Genomic DNA, 19,031 nt, shown 5'->3' with positions numbered 1-19,031 from the left:
ATTCATCGCTGTGGCATCATGTATTGATATCTTATTGCCTCAAAAGTTATACGCGTTGACACATAATATATGTACTGATCACGTGATGTACTCCCGGATCTGACGCGATAATTCCTTAAATATTTGTTATTCGCCAACTAAAGTAAGATGCGTGAAACTTGCCGTTAGTCCTCCTACCAGTCTAGCTACTTGACTATTATACCTTATACAAGTTAAACTGTAGCACGAGTGTGTACTCTAGTTCCTAGAGTACGAATTATTACGAGATAAATTGGTTAATAGCTCCAAGTGGGTCCCAAACAGCACCGATCTCTTCGCCCTGTGTGACCGCTTTTGCAGCAAAAGTACTTGAGGTTCAAAAGTTTGCCTCACGTATTTCCTCGCTTGTCTACCGAAGAAAAACTGCTTGCCCATGTTTATTTGTCGCGTTTCTTCGTTCGCTGCTGCAAAGGTAACGATGTAATCATTGCAGCGTGTCGTTTATTTATCCTACGACAAGCATGGCCGCAACGCCCTCGTTCTGAACACACATTTCTTGAGTGAAATACCCTTGTTTCCAGCGTTGCCTTCATCGACAAAATTACTCGTTTCAAACTGTCATCAAAGAAGGAAATCCTTAAAGTCACGCCACCTAACCTCACCACCATCATTTCTTTTTTGAGCTCACGCAGAATTTGATTTCCTGAAGCTTGACACCTTGTAGCACTTTAAACAAATACGAAAAAATAAACGATCCAGTGCGTTATATCTGTTAAAATATTTTGGGTATCCGTAAATACAGTATCTGAAATTGAGGCGAACTTTTGCAAGTCACCTCTCTTACAAGACAGAGAGCTTTTCAAAGGACGATTGTGAGTGTGCCTTCATAGCACTGATACACATCTGCGTATGCGAAACGTAAAACCCATATTTCCGATGGTTGCAAAAAGTATCAGCTTAGTCGATCAACACGTAAGGGCACTGTTTCCATTCATCGCAGAGGTACCAGGTACAGTAAAAACTTTTGAAATAGAAGGCGAGTACAAAATTATTCGAATTAAGCGGAGTTCAAATTAGTGGGTTCTAATAAGGCGGACATCGAATCAATGAACAGACATCGAGCTGCACTGTGTGAAGAGAAACCAGAGGATCTACCAGTGAACTCGCTCCAGCCAATTAGGCGATATTATATGCGTTTGCAGTGGTTTATTTGGTAAATAAAGCTCATGGTCTCACAGCGAATAGACTTTGTTGATCGGTCAGTGATACAACAGAAACAAGCAGCGACTTGCATTCATGTCAGCAGTGAGCCCTAATACTCAAATAAACGAAGCCATTCGTGCTCCAAATTGGTTCATTTACATAACAGAGTAAAAACAATACAATTTTGATGTGATTTTTGTTAACTTATTTCAAAAAATATAGAAACTGTCTCAAATGCGACAAGAATAAAGGCAAACATTGCCTGACTGGGCAGTGGGCTGTGCAATCGATGCAGAAGTAGCAACATACAGACAACATTTACAACCATAAACCCATACATGGAAATAAATCACCACAGTTGTTTATTATAGATGAATATGTAATGAGTAATTTTCGTGATAATTCTGGGCCAACTTCTGCGAGCAGGCGTCAAAGCCAAGGGCGCTTGCAGTTCGATTTATTCGTTGTAGATTGCGACGCGTTCGCATCATCGGGAGTTTTCGCACGCAGAAGCATAGAGTTTACTTTAAATATACTAGAGGGAACTCTGGTGCTAGTGTCTATGGAAGCTGCAACGCCCGGCGCTTCAGTGAGCATGGAAATGATGGGTATGGTACATGGATTTGCCTCATGCTCATACTTTCGGCTCCCGTTGGCTTTGCTTGGCTTGAAGTTGCTTTGTCACGAAGCGACAATCGGCAAATGTTCAGCAGTTGCACTTCACCACCTTAAGCTTTTAGCCACACCATTTCAAATCGGCTCACGAAGTTTATATTTGCACGTTCTTTCTTTGGAACAAAAAACTAAAATACTGTAATAAACGAAACCACAACTGAGTTCGCGGCCCGAAAGCCAAAAGGTTAACCAAATTGGCGTACTACCCATCATTACTATGGTCACTGAACGATCCCATAGTCAGAATTCATTCTCATTAATTTTAGGAAACTCTGTGAGTAAAAGTACATAGGGTTGTGCCGAGATCAGGGAGTCAGTTAGAATTAACTGCAAATTGGAAATAACATAGTTCGAATTTTGGAACTTTTACTGTAAAGCAGGTAATGTTAAATGAGTTTCATAAAATCACTACTAATGCAACACTTCACCATAGAAACTGATATACTCATCGGGTAAGCGCTTAAAAAAGCCTTTCGTACATTCCAGGGAACTTCCCTGAGCTGCAGCCATGCCACTTTTCGAGTTCTGCAGCGTATATTTGCATTAATTTGAATTACATCAACAGTGCGCCGGGAAAGACTGAGAACATGGATAATATCGCATTACCTTATATGCACTGTCGTCGGCGAAACGTTTGTGTGATATGCAGCACGTGGCGGAGCAATGCCACGTAGATAATTTCAGGCCTGCTCATTTCTGCAGCAGCCTGTGTGACGTCACTCCATTTAAACCGGTGTGTTTCGCTGCTCAAACGTGCCTACGCTTGCTCTCGTCGCTCGACAGACATGGATTGTCAAGCCTGACGAACGTTTTCGCGGCGTGCTGGTGCGCTTGTTGGCGACATGAGAAGACCTTTTTTTTCTGTGTGCGTGAACTGCAGCACTAATATGTGATGCGCTTGGTGTACTGGATATTCGCAATCCGCATGGCTGCAAATCCTAATGGTTGGGCGATGCTGAGTGGCAAGTTGTCGCGGCAAAGAAACCAAAGTTGCGAGTGTTCTCGTTTCCTAAGAACAACCGAAGAACGAAACGGGATCATATCGTTCGTCAAGCTGACGTTGACATCCATTTTCTTCGTGAGCCCAAGGTGCGCGTGTCCGCACTACATATTTCTACGTCGTTGCAATGGCACCATCTCTACTGTGTTCCGTTCTTGCTCTAAAATAAAGGTGTAAAATGTCTGTTTCTGACTCGTGAGTCGGCATTAAAATAATAAACGCGCTTGGCAGTACGTTTTCAAAACAGCTGTTTTTTTCTTGAGGGCCGGTAAACATTTTACTATTAGCGATTCGCGCAACCGACGTCTTGTATTACGCCTGTTCACTTGGTTGAGAAAAATGGAAGGAAGGCTGTTGCATTGGTTAGTGCAATGGTTTTGTGCATATTATTTTCTTGCCGGTGTTTCAAACCACTTCGGTTCGGTATTATAATTTTGCGCCTATAGTCTTGACAGCACCATAGCATAATATGTTTCCTTGAAATCTAGATATGTGTAGACACTTGTGGTAAAGCAATATCTTAAATGGTTCTCAGGTGTGTGAGCTCTACTTCAAGCAATAATATTTAGGAACCACTACCAAATATACCAATCTAAGAACCTGCATTGCAATAGGACCACCCACGGGCGCTACACGGTTTAAGCTAGACCCAGTACTAACATTTTCCCCAAATACTGAGGTAGAGGAGCGACTACGCACCACTGCGAGAGGGGCCAGAGCAAAATAGAAACGCCGCTCCTTATTCCGGTCACAAAATATGTTTCTGAAACGAAAGCTTTTGTTTTTTCTAGCACTGGTCATCACCCTGATATTGTGCTGGATAATATACTTGGGGTAGCAGCACACTCTCCTCAATAGCTACATGTCTATGAAGACAGACGTTCGAAAGAGTACAAATAAAACTTCAGAAATTAGCGGATGAGTAGGAACAGTTTCTGTGCAAGTTCTAGATAGCGCGCGCGCGTGCGCGCGAGTGTTTGCGTGTGTGTGCGTGCGTGCGTGTGTGTGTGTGTGTGTGTGTGTGTGTGTGTGTGTGTGTGTGTGTGTGTGTGTGTGTGTGTGTGTGTGCCGAAAAGGTCAAATGAATACAATACACCTTATTTATTTCCTCCCTTTGGTGGTCCACCCAAATTTGCTCTTATAGATCGACCACACGTTCGATAGCGAAGATTACTTGGCCTTCGTGGAAGAAACAGCTCACGCATATTTCTCTAAATGCTTTCAAGCGCAATACATTACTTGAACCAGCGCCTTTGTTGTCGCAAAAGGCGGAATAATGATATTAAACATGTAATACCGGTGTCACACGGGTACTTTTAATCGCAGCCCCACCACAGTGGTCTCGCGGCTAAGGTACTCGGCTGTTGTCCCGCAGATCGCGGGATTGAATCCCGGCTGCAGCGGCTGCGTTTTCGATAGAAGCGAAAATGCTGTAGGTCCATGTGCTCACACGTGGGTGCAGGTTGAACAACCCAGGTGGTCGAAATTTCTGGATCCCTCCACTACGGCGTCTCTCATAATCATATGGTGGTTTTGGGACGTTAAACCCCACATATCAGTCAGTCACTTTTATTTACAATCAGGGTGATCCGGATCAAATTTCTCGATCGCGATAAACTTTATCACCACTGCTACACGGCCCAAGCTAATCCGGTTCGAGGTTGGTTGAGATTAAATGTACCACGTGGCGATCGCGTGCCGTAAAACATATAGTTGGCAAAAGCTGGGGTACGATATTTTTCTATAGAGTCCTTTATCAGCAACGTTTTTCGTGCAAGAACCACTCGAATGTCAAAAACCTTGCGTATTACTACAAGAGCAACCTAATAAATCTATCATACCATAGAGTTTTCCTTGCACTTGCTTTGTGAGATTCTCAATATTCACTTTTATTTCTTATGGCCTCCGCTCGTAGCCGTCCAGTCACAGCGAAGCGTCAATCTTTCTGTACGCGCCATAGTTTCACTTCTGCCGTCTGAGCTCTTACAGTCGCTCCTGCCAGCAGTCAGTTACTGTAAAGGTCTCTTCATTCGACCACGATGTGCGCGTACGTTGCGAGTAGTCGAAAGGGTTGCGACGCCCATGATAAATTTGCTTCGATGTGCTCCAACTTCTCCGATGGCGCGAGAGTTGAACTACGCACGGAAGACTACGGTCGTCTGCTTGTCGTCTGCTTGTCTTATAACTATACTGTGTTTAACCACTTTGGTTCAGCCCTACCAAAGCTACGGGGTGTAAGAAAGCCACACGCTTGCGCAGCGAAACGTATTCCCAAGTATAAGTGCCTTGAAAATGGCAGGGTTGTCTGTCTGTCTCTCTGTCTGTCTGTCTGTCTGTCTGTCTGTCTGTCTGTCTGTCTGTCTGTCTGTCTGTCTGTCTGTCTGTCTGTCTGTCTGTCTGTCTGTCTGTCTGTCTGTCTGTCTGTCTGTCTGTCTGTCTGTCTGTCTGTACATTTGTCTGTTTGTCCACACCTAACGATACCTCGAACGGCACTAAACGGCCAACCCCATCCGCAGCGACCACCAATAGTGCTCAAGATTTTTTCATTGAGTTCTTCCAAGTCCTCCTTAGTAATCCGTGGCAATCATCTATTTAGATCTAAATGAAAAAGAAAGTTTTTGCATACTTATACCATCACGAGCTTTATGCTTCATGTGCGGGTAGTGCTTTATCACATCTCATACAGTGTTTTGACTGTGTCTTCTAATGAAAAAGTTATAAACGTCCTTCGAGGTTCCGTTTGCAAAAATGCGTCTCACTTTATCTTCCTCTGACATATGGTCTCGCACAGTTCAGCAGTTCCTGAATATAGATAGCGCAAGTGTCTCCGATGGCTTGAGCTTTCCGAGCTGAGGTTGATACCACTGGCTCTTCTTAGCGTCCAATCACCAAAACCCTTCTTTATTTTGTTAACGAAGCATGCAGTGAGCGTGTCTGCATGCTTTTTGTGCCAAGTTAGGTTGTGGCGGCCATATAGAAGGGCTAAGCTGGATGGATGGTAGCATTCCAGTTACTGCATTGGCTTACCCTATCGTAATGCGCTAGCCGTTCGTCCAATGCTTCGCCTGTATGTGGCGAGAACGTGCGTGCCCCTCGGTAATGCCTGATCAGGGCTTGTTTGCCGAGACATAGCTGAGTGGGTCATCTTCCTCAGGAGCCACGAGGAGGTGCAATGGCAAAACTCAGGCAAGTCAACGGTCAATGGCTCCATCGTATGGAAGCGGGAGTTACCAGGCAACTCAAAAATAAATGAATGAATGCATAAAATTCAAATAAATAAATAAATGATACGCACGCGTACCCGTGGTATACGGGTATGCTCCTATAAGAGAGATATCTACGCTCTGCATACAGGTTACTACATTCTTTTATCCTCACATTGAAGATATGCTGCCACAGTTCATGACAACACGACTCTGTACATGTTACTGATTAATACGTGGGAACAATTCTTGGCAAAGTGCTTACATATTGAGAGTTTCTATCTATCTATCTATCTATCTATCTGTCTATCTATCTATCTATCTATCTATCTGTCTGCCAGTCTGTCCATTCGTATGTATGTATGTATGTATGTATGTATGTATGTATGTATGTATGTATGTATGTATGTATGTATGTATGTATGTATGTATGTATGTATGTATGTATGTATGTATGTATGTATGTATGTATGTATGTATGTATGTATGTATGTATGTATGTATGTATGTATGTATGTATGTCCGCCTGCGTCAGGGTGCTCTTGTGACCACGCTTTTAACCTGGAGTAGACCAAAATTAGTATTGGAGGGTAAATGGGTTTTATGAATATGTCTGAATGATCATAGCTTGAATATCGTGAAAATATCATCACGTACGTCGCCAAACCCTTTCCTTTAGAGACGTGTGGCATACACGCATACCACGCTCTATGCTATGCGGGTATGCTCCTCGGTTGATTGACAATTTATACCTACCCAGAAACTGCGAGAACGAAAATTGGTATTTTGAGTTCTAGAGTGTTAGAAAAAACCAACATCAGCAGCGTAGGCCTAAAGAATGCAACTAATAAATATCAGGGTCCCAACAGGGATTGAGCTTAAGCATACCACGTGGCAATCAAGTATTGTACCATATATTCACATCGGATCTCCAAATGACATTAGCAGAAAACCCTATGGAGGCGTAATGTTGGTGAGACGTCAATTGTAGTTGCATTACTGGCTATGTAATTTTAGAAACGAGACATTTGTACTCCTATGATACAGGAGTGCCATCGAGTTGACGTCAGTTGTATACTTAAACGCCATCTACTGAACTTGCTATACGTAGCACAAGACTGGACTACCGTCCTCGCGAGGGCAAGCGCTGCATATCAGATTACCACTTTTGACGTTGGTAATAGCCATGTTGCTGTTGGCATCGTTACGAAACTGCATAGCATTGGTTATATGAAACGTTTGCAGATGTTTAACATATATGTCTACTTACAACGTTTGTACATATCTTTAGCGTCATTTCGTAACGTTTCGCTAAATAAAACAATTAGACTACAGCCATCTTCTATCCGCATGCTTCGCATACCATCGATACCCACTGTACGTGGAATCTGCCGAATGCGGGATATTCTATCACATTTTTGTTTGAACTCTTCAAATATTATTAGTTCACTCTGCTTCAAACGTGCCGTCCGCACGCTTATCAAGATGAGAGAAAAATAAGCAGCACCAAATACGACGAAAACGAGAAATGTCTAGAAACACGTGCCTTTCAGCCTGAAGCCACACCTCACAGCGATGACATGTCATATTCCAAAATTATCTTTGGGAATTTTCTCAAGCCGAAACATTAAACGAAAGATAGTATCATTAAAGAAAATGATTGTTCGTATTCTCATTGCAGAGAAAGAAAATTGAACAGCTGTCGCACCTAAGGCAATATAAAGTCTCCTGTTTTGTTACTTTTTACTTTTATTTCAATTATTAAAGATCGTTTTCCATTCGTTGCTTATGCAGAACCTATTGCTGTGACCCGCTGCTAATATACTGATTACCATCTGCGCCACCTCAACAGACTTCACGAGTTGTTTATTTTTTCTTGAAAGGTCTGACGTGACAAAAATAGCCTTTTTTAATTGATAAATCTCAATGCTGAGCACTTGTTCCTTTCTAACTCAATGAACCATTTAGTTTTTCACCGAGTGTAAAATTACGCAATTAGCATAATTGATATATGGGGTTTAACGTCCCAAAACCACCATATGATTATGAGAGACGCCGTAGTGGAGGGCTCCGGAAATTTCGACCACCTGGGGTTCTTTAACGTGCACCCAAATCTGAGCACACGGGCCTACAACATTTCCGCCTCCATCGGAAATGCAGCCGCCGCAGCCGGGATTCGAACCCGCGCCCTGCGGGTCAGCAGCCGAGTACCTTAGCCACTAGACCACCACGGCGGGGCACGCAATTAGCATCAGTGAAATCAGTATAAGAACCTTCTACCAGTATATAAGCTAATGATTCTTCGTCCTCCGGCCACTATGCAACACTTGAAAGCCCTTCAGTAAGGCAACAAGTAAAATTAAATATTTGCCTAAAGATGACCGATCGGAAGCTCCATGTGTCAGGAGTCAGTGGTTCTCGTTCGCACATTAAGACGGCCGTCACGTCGTCAGGACAGGGTTGTCCACAACCCCGCCTATCTATTAATTTCAAACGCTACTGTTCGTATGATGTTCGTTTGTGCGCGTATATTTATTTCCTTTAAATTACATTTAAACAAAAATGGAAGAATCGTAGCAACCGCCTACTGGTGATGTCCCCCCTTACCCCTATTCACCTGCTTAATAGCATAAAGTGAAGAAAAAAAGAGAGCACCCTGGTAAATTAATAAAAATCATTCTCCGAAACATTTAGTTGTAACAATGTGCACGAGCCTCTGGGCGACACAAGTGCAGAGATGCGCTAACGACTTAATCGCGTCGGTACCGGTCAGAAACGCCAGCTTCTTCAAAAAAGCATTGAAGTAATTTCAGTGCGGTAGGGTTTTCAATGCTAGATGGACGTGGGCCAAGCACTTTTGCAACTGAAAATTTTCGATTTGAATACAGTATACAGCGCTCCCGATCGAATCGCAGTGTATGTGTAATGTGCCTGGGACAGTCTAATTGAAGACACACGTTTATTTTTCTAAATGGCTATTTTCTATCATGATTCGCCAGCTTCAATAGGCTGTGCGGTAGCCCCGTTAAGGATTTATTCAGGTAAAAGTCCCAGATGCCACGTCAAACTTGAAACGTTGCCGTAGGCACCTGATAGTGTCAATGAGGGTGATTCAATAAAAAAAATTATGTCATGGCATCTTCGTATGACGTCGTCATGGCATCGTCATGGCGTTACGAGAGGGTGTAATCAAGTCACGTCGTGGCATGGTGAAAGCGGGCCTGTCACACCACGTGAGGTGCCGCAAGGTTTTAAAGGGGTCATGAAATGTTTTCAAAAAATTCAATCAGGCACACTCAGAATTTTGGCTGTCCATTCAATACTATGCCTGGACTTGTTTCATCGTGTGGGTTCACTTGATAGCTATAAAACACTATCACGATAACCCTTTCATGTTCGCCTCATCTGTGCAGCTGACGTCACTTTAGGTCAGCAAATAAAAAGTATCTCTCGTTGACAAAACATGGCGATGCAGCGATGTTTCCTGAGACCGAAGTTCGTAGCATCTTACTGGTTTGAATGCACTGCCATAAGAACGAAGCTTCCTCTTTGATAAGTTGTGCAGCACTGTCTGAATTAGCGAGGACCAAGTCATCCAAAACGCACTGTAAAACACAACATAACACAACCAGTAAGAAAAAAACAGGGACGTGGCAACGAGAAACAAAAGCATGCGGGAGGGCAAGAATGCGCACGTGACGGAGCCCGGATGTACTTGAAAGCGGGACGAAGCAGGTCACTTTCTGCACTTGTGCAGTATATACAACTCAGACTGCGGAAATCGCTCTGTCTTATACTCTTTTCAAAGTTTCTATAAATCTAATATTTTAGATTGATTGATTGATTGATTGATATGTGGGGTTTAACGTCCCAAAACCACCATATGATTATGAGAGACGCCGTAGTGGAGGGCTCCGGAAATTTCGACCACCTGGGGAATTTCGACCGGAAATTTCGACCACGTGCACCCAAATCTGAGCACACGGGCCTACAACATTTCCGCCTCCATCGTATAATATTTTAGAGCAAAACAAAGGTAATGGTGTGTTTATAACTTCTCTTGGCAAGACATTTCACTGACGTCACGTGTTTAGAATCTGTGGCGGCCGATAGGGTCACACAATCGCTTTGAAGACCAAAGAAGTTGCGATTTCAAACGGGCGTTATTCATTATAGACTGGGTATTACGCCGAAATATTTCGGAACCGGCATAGCGTAATCTTAATTCAAGCTTCGATAATTACTTCCGGACAGCATCATTTTCTCTTCACCACAACTCTTTCAAGGGCTCAACACGTTAGCGGCCCGGGCTATCGTTTGCTGTCGTATGCTGTCATCGCATCCCATTGTAGCTTGGTGCACCGCTCCGCAAACCACGTATAGCGTGGCTACATTAGGCACGCGCTCGCGCTAAGGACAAGTGTTCTTCCTGATTGATTGATTTGTGGCGTTTCAAGTCCCAAAACCACCATATGATTATGAGAGACGCCCTAGTGGAGGGCTCCGGAAATTTTCACCACCTGTGGTTCTTTAACGTGCACCCAAATCTGAGCACACGGGCCTACAACACTTTCGCCTCCATCGGAAATGCAGCCACCGCAGCCGGGATTCGATCCCGCGACCAGCGGGTCAGCAGCCGAGTACCAAGCCTTCCTATTGTTCTTCAAGCGCGGAGATGGTGCCGTCTAGTGCGGACCACTGAGAGAGGGGGAAGAGGGGCAGTCGTAAAAATATAAAAAGAAGATACAGCAAGTGATAAACGGATAGAAAAAATGAATAAAAATAAATCGAGCAAAAAAAGAGAAAGCAGTAGGTAGAGATAGATGAAGAAATGTATAGAACAAAAGAGAGAAAAAGACAGGAAAAAGACGGGAAAAGAGAAAAATAAAAACGATGGCAGGAAAGAAAGAGAAAACCGAAGAGAAACAAAAAAAATATGCCAGCCTCCCCACTTACTTCAGGCTTGGCAGCCCTAGTGCGAGGCTGCTTTATTTTTTTCTTTCTTTCCTCCGATCTAACGTTCAGTGAAAAAAATACGCTTGGTGTGAAAAGCTTTCAGGTAGCATCCATAAAATCCCTTCAGAAAAATTTGAATATGATAGATCTCACCTTCCAGTCATATTAAGCAAATGCATAATGAAAGGTCTGATATTTCTTTTGTTTTTTGTTTTTTCTAAATATCTTTTGTGAAAGGGATCAATGAGCGTCATGCTGGGGACATTCACTTCACACATCATACCCTTGGCACACAGTTATCAATACATTAAAGTGCGCAGCATAAGAACCGTCACAGCCGCATATTGCAGAAATAGCGTGACATTGCTGTCCATTGTATAAGGAAGGGCTTGCGCAACTGAAGTGAATATTACAAGGCGCATGCAATCAGTCTTTGCAGAAAACGTCTGCGAGGACGTTTCACGTAGATTAGCGGTTATATGGGCGCGTATTACTTTTGGGGTTTGTTTTTTCCACCTTTTGTATCCATAATGTAGGGCCGGTCTAGACCAGTCTACGTTCCCGTATTTTCCGATCAAAATAGATGTTAATCTATCTTTCATAGACATTGCTACGTGTGTTCTTTCGTTCGTTCGTAATTTAAAGAGCCCTCATTTTAATCTTATTCATAGAAAAGAAAAAAACAAGTCCCGTACAGTTCTTGACTGCATTTTCAATATAGTGCGTCGCGACAGGAATGGTCTGCCAAACTCTCAAAGCAATATTTTTGTTTGTTTCTTTATATATAAAGCTACAAGACAAAATAAAGAATACTCAGAAGTTATCGGCGGTGATTTTCATCGCAAGTGAATGTACAGTAGCGATGTGCAATATCAATTCGCTTTCTTACGAAAATGGTACGCAGAAAAGCATACATTAGACGCAGTGAAAAAAAAAAGTGGATGTCGATTCTTTCATTGCGCGATTCAATGAAGAACGGAACCATTAACCGGCATGCGCGGTTATCCATCCTTCTTTTTTGGAATCCATTCTTTTTTTTAATCTCTAATTGCTGCTTGCAACTAACTGCGACGGTAAAAAATATTTGAAACCCTCCATTACGGTGACTATCAAATACGGGGTCGGTTGGGAACGTCAGACGGTTTTAAACGAGCAGCTGAATGTAAGTACACCAGCCCCTAACATTTCGCCTCCATCAAAATGTCAGAGCTGAGCCGGGTTTCGAACACGCAGCCTTCGGGTCAGCAGTCGAGCATCATGGCAACTTACCCCCGTATTCACAAACACTCCTCGACTCGACTTTCACCCTTCACTTGACAGAGTTGAGCACTGCGCCGTTGCTCTTCTGAAAATGACGCTGCGCTACTCAAGAATCACAGCAGACTATCGCTGACATGTAGTCACTTTCCCTGCCTAGAGACGGCGCTTCCATCGGCCTTCTCAAGTGAAGGTGAAGCGTTGAGTGAAGGGACGTTCCAGAACACGGTGGTTAGACCACCGGGGCGGGAAACGCTCTTCTAGTAGTGCGTACGCTCACAACTCTCATTCCTTTTAAGCTGAAGGCAAGAACCCTGGCATGGCGTCATGATTGAGCCATTAGGACTTTGCGTTGACGATGCATCCATTTCAATGCAATTGTGTCCACAGCCAAATGTGTTTCACATATCTCGTGACCCTCAAACGCTGGGTACCATACGAACATGCGCCGTCAAAAGCGGGACGACACGGCAACGTAGGTGCCGATGGTGCGAACATGTCTTGCTTGTTCACGCGTTTTCACTGTATATAGAAATCAGCCTTGAACTGATTCCAGCTTTGCCCACTGACGTAGTTGGCTAAGTATGACAGAGGAAATTAAAAAAGACAACGAAAAGCAACGGACAGAATGGCAAAGCTAAAGCCACTCATATTAAATATTCGTCACGAGCCATAACCTAAGTCTCATTGCAAACATCACCCTAACCTATAGGCAGAATATAAGAACCAGTCCTGTTGATTCAGGTTGATTTCGTTTTTCTAAAAACGTACAGGCTTCATGAACGCTGAAACAACCTGCAAACACGCTTTTTTTGTGATGTTTACTAACAAACACACCGACACACATTTCTCGGGGCCACGCTCTTGCTAATTTTATTGCGATCGCAAAATCGCCTGCATAACGTCTATAGCAGTAATGCAACAGTGTCGTAAGTTGCACAAAGATACAGCAGTTAGCCGAAGCATTTTTGTTTCTTTTTTTTCACACAAACTCAGGGCGCCGAGTTGTCCGGTGAGTGCCACGTGGTGGAAACCGATCTTTTGGGCGTCAAAGGCATAGTCAAATTTTCTAAGTTCGATGTGACGTACTGAATAAAACAGTGGTATATGCGTTAATTGCACCATACTGTATTCGCTACTGTGTCTAAAAGCATTCGCCCACTGCTACAGCTGCCTTAGCAATTACCAGCGTATTTACTCTTATCATTACTTTTTCGCTTAAAAAAGAAAACACTGTTACTCCAGTTTCAGAAAACATGCAGCATTTTGTCTATTTTGCGCAAAGTCTTCAAGAGTGTTGTGTAGCGGTTACTTCCGCGACCATCACGCATGAGAGCGATACGACATGTAGTTGTATAGTTGCGTTCAGTCTTTGTTATAGGTTACCAGGAAACGAAGCGATCGAGTGAGGTAGGAGGCTGTACTCCATTTACTGCGCTATATTTAAGCACAGCAGAACAGCGATGGCGTGTAGAATTTTCGTCGAAAGGCACTCTCGTCAACAAAAAAAAACGTTTCCGACGCAAGCAACTGCCTGAAAGCCACATCAGCAGCCCACGTAGACCCGAACCATTCCCGTATGAGTCTTCGAGAAGCCGAGACAGGAAGTCTTCTTCGGGGTCCATGAGCGCTAAGAAGCGTAATGGAGGGATTACACGCAAAGTCGATTTAAATACGTCACGTGACGGTGAGGACGACGACGGTGAGGACGACGACGGTGAATAGACGTGAAGTGAATTCACAGTACCAGAAACACCGTTGTTCTCTACACTGCGGGCATTCTAATATCTACATAAATAAGAATATAGTCAGGGGGGAAGTGTTTGACCAAATACCGACATCGCGATGTCAAACGACCGGCGTGTTCAGAAAGGTGTGGGGGGTCACGTGACCTCCGAAGCATTGCGTGGTCGTCATCGATATAAACGCTGGAGTCGTTTCTTGGTAAAATTTACGTTGTTAAAAAAAACGTTTTAAACAGGACGAACAAGAAGAAGAGCAGATATTTGATGCCGGTACAAGTATCATGCTTTGGTATGCGCTCCCATTGATTCTGTCGGCCGTTACGTGAGCTACACTAAATGAATGCGTATATTTTAACACAATGGCTCGAGTTTTAGTGTCACCTATGGGCTAAGCGATTTCCTTCTAGCGGATAAAGAAAGCCCAGCCTTCCTCAAGGCAGGAAAATAGTTCCGGTCGGGACAAAGAAGATAGAGTGAAGTTTAACAAACGAACAATCCATAGCGTACGTCCTTCAAGGCGAAAATAGCACTCCGAAGGAAGAGAATAAAGAAGACAACGCCTCTATCAACGAGCGATGTTCACATATCAGCACGAAAGAGCGACTCACCGTCTGCATCCTTAGCGTCTCGAAGCATGAGCTCGCGACACGTGGCACAATCGAAACTGCAAGTCGGTGTTCCTTTCGCCACAGTCTGTGCCATCGCGTGAGCTTGGAGCGACAGTGCCGGCGACAGCAGTGGAAGCGAAAACAAAAAGGAGAAAAAAACGAGGCAGAGCGTAAACCGGAAGAAACAACTCAGGCACTTCAACGAATCATAGCGATCAGCTGATCGGCGCCTTGTCGCATGGTCCCCGGCGTCGCGTCGGCCGGCTCGGTGCCGGCTACTGGGCCCGTGGGCTGCTTGCGCTCGACTCCGTAAGTTTAGCTTGCGTGCCGCGGGCACATGCGCACTGAGCTGCCCCGGCGCCGCACACCGGGCCACCGCCGCCACCGCCACCACCGTACCTAAGCGGGGACACACACACGCCAATCGATGAGACCCCTCGCACTCGGGCTCCAGCTTTCCCGCCTTGCCCGGGCTGTTTGGCTGGGACCACCGAAATGTGCGTGCCTTCGTGGCGATGTTTATTCTCGCGCACCATTAGTCCGTCCACTGACACGCGTAGTTGCGAAATTGTGCAGAGTCCCGTCGAGGGTAAGTTAATCGAGTAGCCGTGAGAACAGAAAAGAGTTATAAGCATCCGGCTGCCCGTTTTCTCCACAGCGGAAATGACGTTTTGCCTCGATACAACGAAACAGCGTTATAGCGAACTCAAAAGTTGCCACTTTTCGTGGTGAAGGTGGTGGCCATTTGGCAATTTATCTTTAACGAACAGCGCCGGAGCTGACAAAGACAAGAACAGAAATGAGCTTTGCCCCCATCATTGACAGTTGTCCGCCCCTCTGGCACCACTTGTTGAAGAAGAGTTCATGCCGAAAATTTTCTCATTAAGAAAAGAGAATTGAGATTTTCACTGTAGACACGCGTATTCCTTCGGCTGAAGCTCAACTTGCCATCTTTCTGGCGAATGGACAGTCTTTAACGCGGTGATAAGACGGTGTCGGAAAATCTTCATTCCCTTGGTGCCATAGCCAAGAGAGTTGAAAAAATACAAATACGCACACATAATCCGTACGCACATACATACATACATACATACATACGTACATACATACATACATACATACATACATACATACATACATACATACATACATACATACATACATACATACATACATACATACATACATACATACATACATACATACATACATACATACATACATACATACATACATACATACATACATACATACATACATACATACATACATACATACATACATACATACATACATACATTAGGGTAAATATTATGTAGCAGAATCGAAATTTGAGCTAGTTGAATATGCATGGTATAACTGTCAGTTCAAGCGCATGAATAAACAGAAAGGAAGAGAGGACAAACGCTTTCTCGCAACTAAACGATTGATTAGAAAGGGGAGAATATATAAACAGGCAATCAAAAAACAACGCATGCGTGTGCAGGCAAAAAGTACACCCGTGGCACCTCGAGAACACAAAGTAAAAGAATAAAGATTATCTCGGAACACAATCTAGAAAAGCAAACTCTTTATCGTGCAGCAAAACTGAAGGCTGGCTGATGCATTGTTCTTTTTTTTTATGTGAAAAGCTTCCGTCAACTCACGAGTTAATTGATTGTTAGATCGAACAATCCCTTCAGTATCCTGAACAAGAGGATAACAACCGAACTCTTTGCAATGAGCCACGAGATGCGATGCACCCAAGGATTTCAAAGAAGAATAGTGCTCTCTGAGACGAACATTGGTGCACCTTCCCGACTCACCTATGTACACTTTACCACAGCTAAAAGGAGTCATGTAAACAACGCCCATTGCGCAGTCCGCGAACTTTGTGCTGTGTTTCATGCAACATTGCGGAAAGTCTCTGCGCATGCGCGAACAAAAAGACTACAGTTTGCTTTTGGCTGAGAAAAGCACATCGACTTTATATCCATTAGCGAGTTGCTTAAGTTCATGCGATGTCTTATGAAGGTAAGGAATGACTTCTATCCTCCTACCTTTTCTACCCTCATCACGACGCCCCGAGTTGTTCGCTTCAAATTTACGTTTCTTAATGATGATGTTACACACAGACGTGGTGACATCATTAAGATACCCTGCTTGTACTACGTAGTTTCCTTACTTGACTGTCAGAGCTCATTTTCATTCTGTGTTGGCAGGACTTTTTCAGAGCAAAACCCAAACTCGTAGCAACGATACTTCTCTTCACTAGCTTAGAGTGGCGCGACCTATATTTGAGTATAGGCTTTACGGATCTAGGACAATAATACCAGCAAACATACTGGGGTTCAAAGACCAAGTTAAGATATAGAAATTGCAGTTGCTTTAGACGCAGAAATTTCAAAGAAAAGTTCTATTTTTTGCACGTTTTTTCAAAAACTTTGAAAATATTCACAACATCTCGCGTAAAATTTGAGGACGTAGTGAACACAAGAAAATCATCGACGTATCTGAATACGTGAGCCGGGAGTCCTGAAAAATGCTTTTGAAGTGCCACATCAATCTTCCCGAGAAACTTTTCGCTTGAAATCGGAGCTACTGAAGAGCCTAAGCATATCCCTGATCTCTGGACATAAAGATTACCACCCCAAGCCACAAAGGTTGACTTCAGGCAGAAGCTAAGTAATTCCAGAAAACTAGATACAGAAGCTCCATGCTTCAGGCTAAAAGATACTTCCTGCGCGATGCAGTTTTGAACGCTTGCCATCAGCTCATCTTGAGGTATCGAATAGTACAAGTCCGCAATGTCTATACTGAAAGCGCTATATTCGCTAAAGCTATTGGTGCTCAGAAACTGTACCACCACTTCAGAATTACTGACACGAAAAGGATCCGGGATAGAAAGAGTTTCTAAACTGCTTTGCAAGTATCTCGAAACAACGTTTTTCCACGTGTCTCTTTCAGACACAATCGCTCTGAAAGGCATTTCTGGCTTGTGTGTTTTGATAAAAAAAAAATATCAAGTTCAGATCGCTTGGCACATTTTACCGCAGAAGCTAACCACTCAAAATTCAAGTCAGAAAGCAAAGAATAAGCATTTTTCTTTACTTTTGAGCTTTTGCGATTTGCAGATACAAAGCTCTTGTCGAGTGCTTTCCTGGCCCTCTCATAAAAGGTTCCCTCATCCGTAACAACAAAGAAACCTTCCTTGTCAGCTATATACAAGAAGTTGTAGTTTGTTATCTGCCAAAACTTTACAAATTGGGCGAACTCTGTCCCTACCCTGTGCGGTTGTCTCAGTCTTAGCAATGGCATCCACACACTCCGAAATGCACCTGGGTCGCTCCTCTTCCACCACTTGCCTGGAAACAGACCGTGCTAGCACGAACTTGTCCAGCTGCTTGAGTGACGGCTCGAAACAAAACTTGGGCCAACACCAAGAACATGAAGGTGCTTGTCAGGAAGTGTTGTGGCGCTGAGGTTCAACACTTTTCCAGTTTGCGCATGTGACTTCTTTCTCTTCGGAAGTAGTGGAAGAACTTGTCGCGAGAGATACTCAGCCGTGTCGTTGCCAGTGTGGCACCAGTCCCTGTAGTACGGCTGCCAGCGAGTACCATGAATCAAGCTGCATGACACCTTCCACCAGTCCTTGTAGCTCCTTACTTGCCAGAGAAATTCGGACCGAAGAATTCGGCACATTCTTCTTGAATGTCCGACGGAGGGTTGAAACCGTCCACTCAAGGCTCGAAGATCGGGAGGACAGGTTGCATAGCGTATGTGCCAAGATGTCACTCTTGCCTTGCAAACGCATACGGCAATCATCGAAGCCAGCGTGGCCGGGTCCGATACATTGAGGTGAGGAAAAGAATCAGTGCCCTGGGTACTAGAAATGAATTGCAACACAAGAAAACACAAGTTTATGTATTTGAACATATTTCAACACAACGGACGACAGCGCGGACACAAGAGAAGAAGAGACAAACCACAGCGCTCTCTTCTTCTCTTGTGTCCGCGTAGTCGTGCGCTGTGTTAAAATATGTTCAAGTACTATCGGCAACTGGCCCAGATTTCCGTCCTTTCAAAGTTTATGTATGTTCGTTGCTCTTTATAATATCTAGGGAGTTACGTCTCGAAAGCTCGTTATGATTATGAGAGTGATTCAGGGTTCCGCAATTTTCAATTATCAGGTGCTCTTTCACGTGCACTGATATCGCACAGTGCACGGTCGTCGTGCATTTCACTTCCGCCTAAATGCGACCACCCCGGCCAGCATCGAACCCGCGACCTTCTGGTCAGTGGCCGACCACCACAACAACTGCTCCGCTACGGCGGACTGTTTATTGTACTTGATCTTAGCGCCGAAGACAATAAAAAAAAACATGAGGAATAACAGCCTATACGGAAAACAAAGTTCGCACTTTCC

At 44.0% G+C, this 19,031-nt stretch overlaps 1 protein-coding gene across 1 annotated transcript in view; it reads right to left on the bottom strand.

Moving 5' to 3' along the window:
• Positions 1 to 14,905, bottom strand: part of LOC119172915 (atrial natriuretic peptide receptor 1) — a 433,548-nt gene extending 418,643 nt beyond the window's left edge. The window contains exon 1 of the mRNA XM_075893770.1: positions 14,627 to 14,905. Coding sequence (XP_075749885.1) covers positions 14,627 to 14,720 — 94 coding nt within the window. The 5' untranslated portion in view covers positions 14,721 to 14,905. The remainder of the gene's footprint in view (positions 1 to 14,626) is intronic.
• Between the last annotated feature and the right edge of the window lie 4,126 nt (positions 14,906 to 19,031).

Source organism: Rhipicephalus microplus, chromosome 4 (genome assembly GCF_043290135.1).
Source record: "Rhipicephalus microplus isolate Deutch F79 chromosome 4, USDA_Rmic, whole genome shotgun sequence".
Lineage (NCBI taxonomy): Eukaryota > Metazoa > Arthropoda > Arachnida > Ixodida > Ixodidae > Rhipicephalus > Rhipicephalus microplus.
This window is presented reverse-complemented; position numbering and strand designations above follow the sequence as displayed.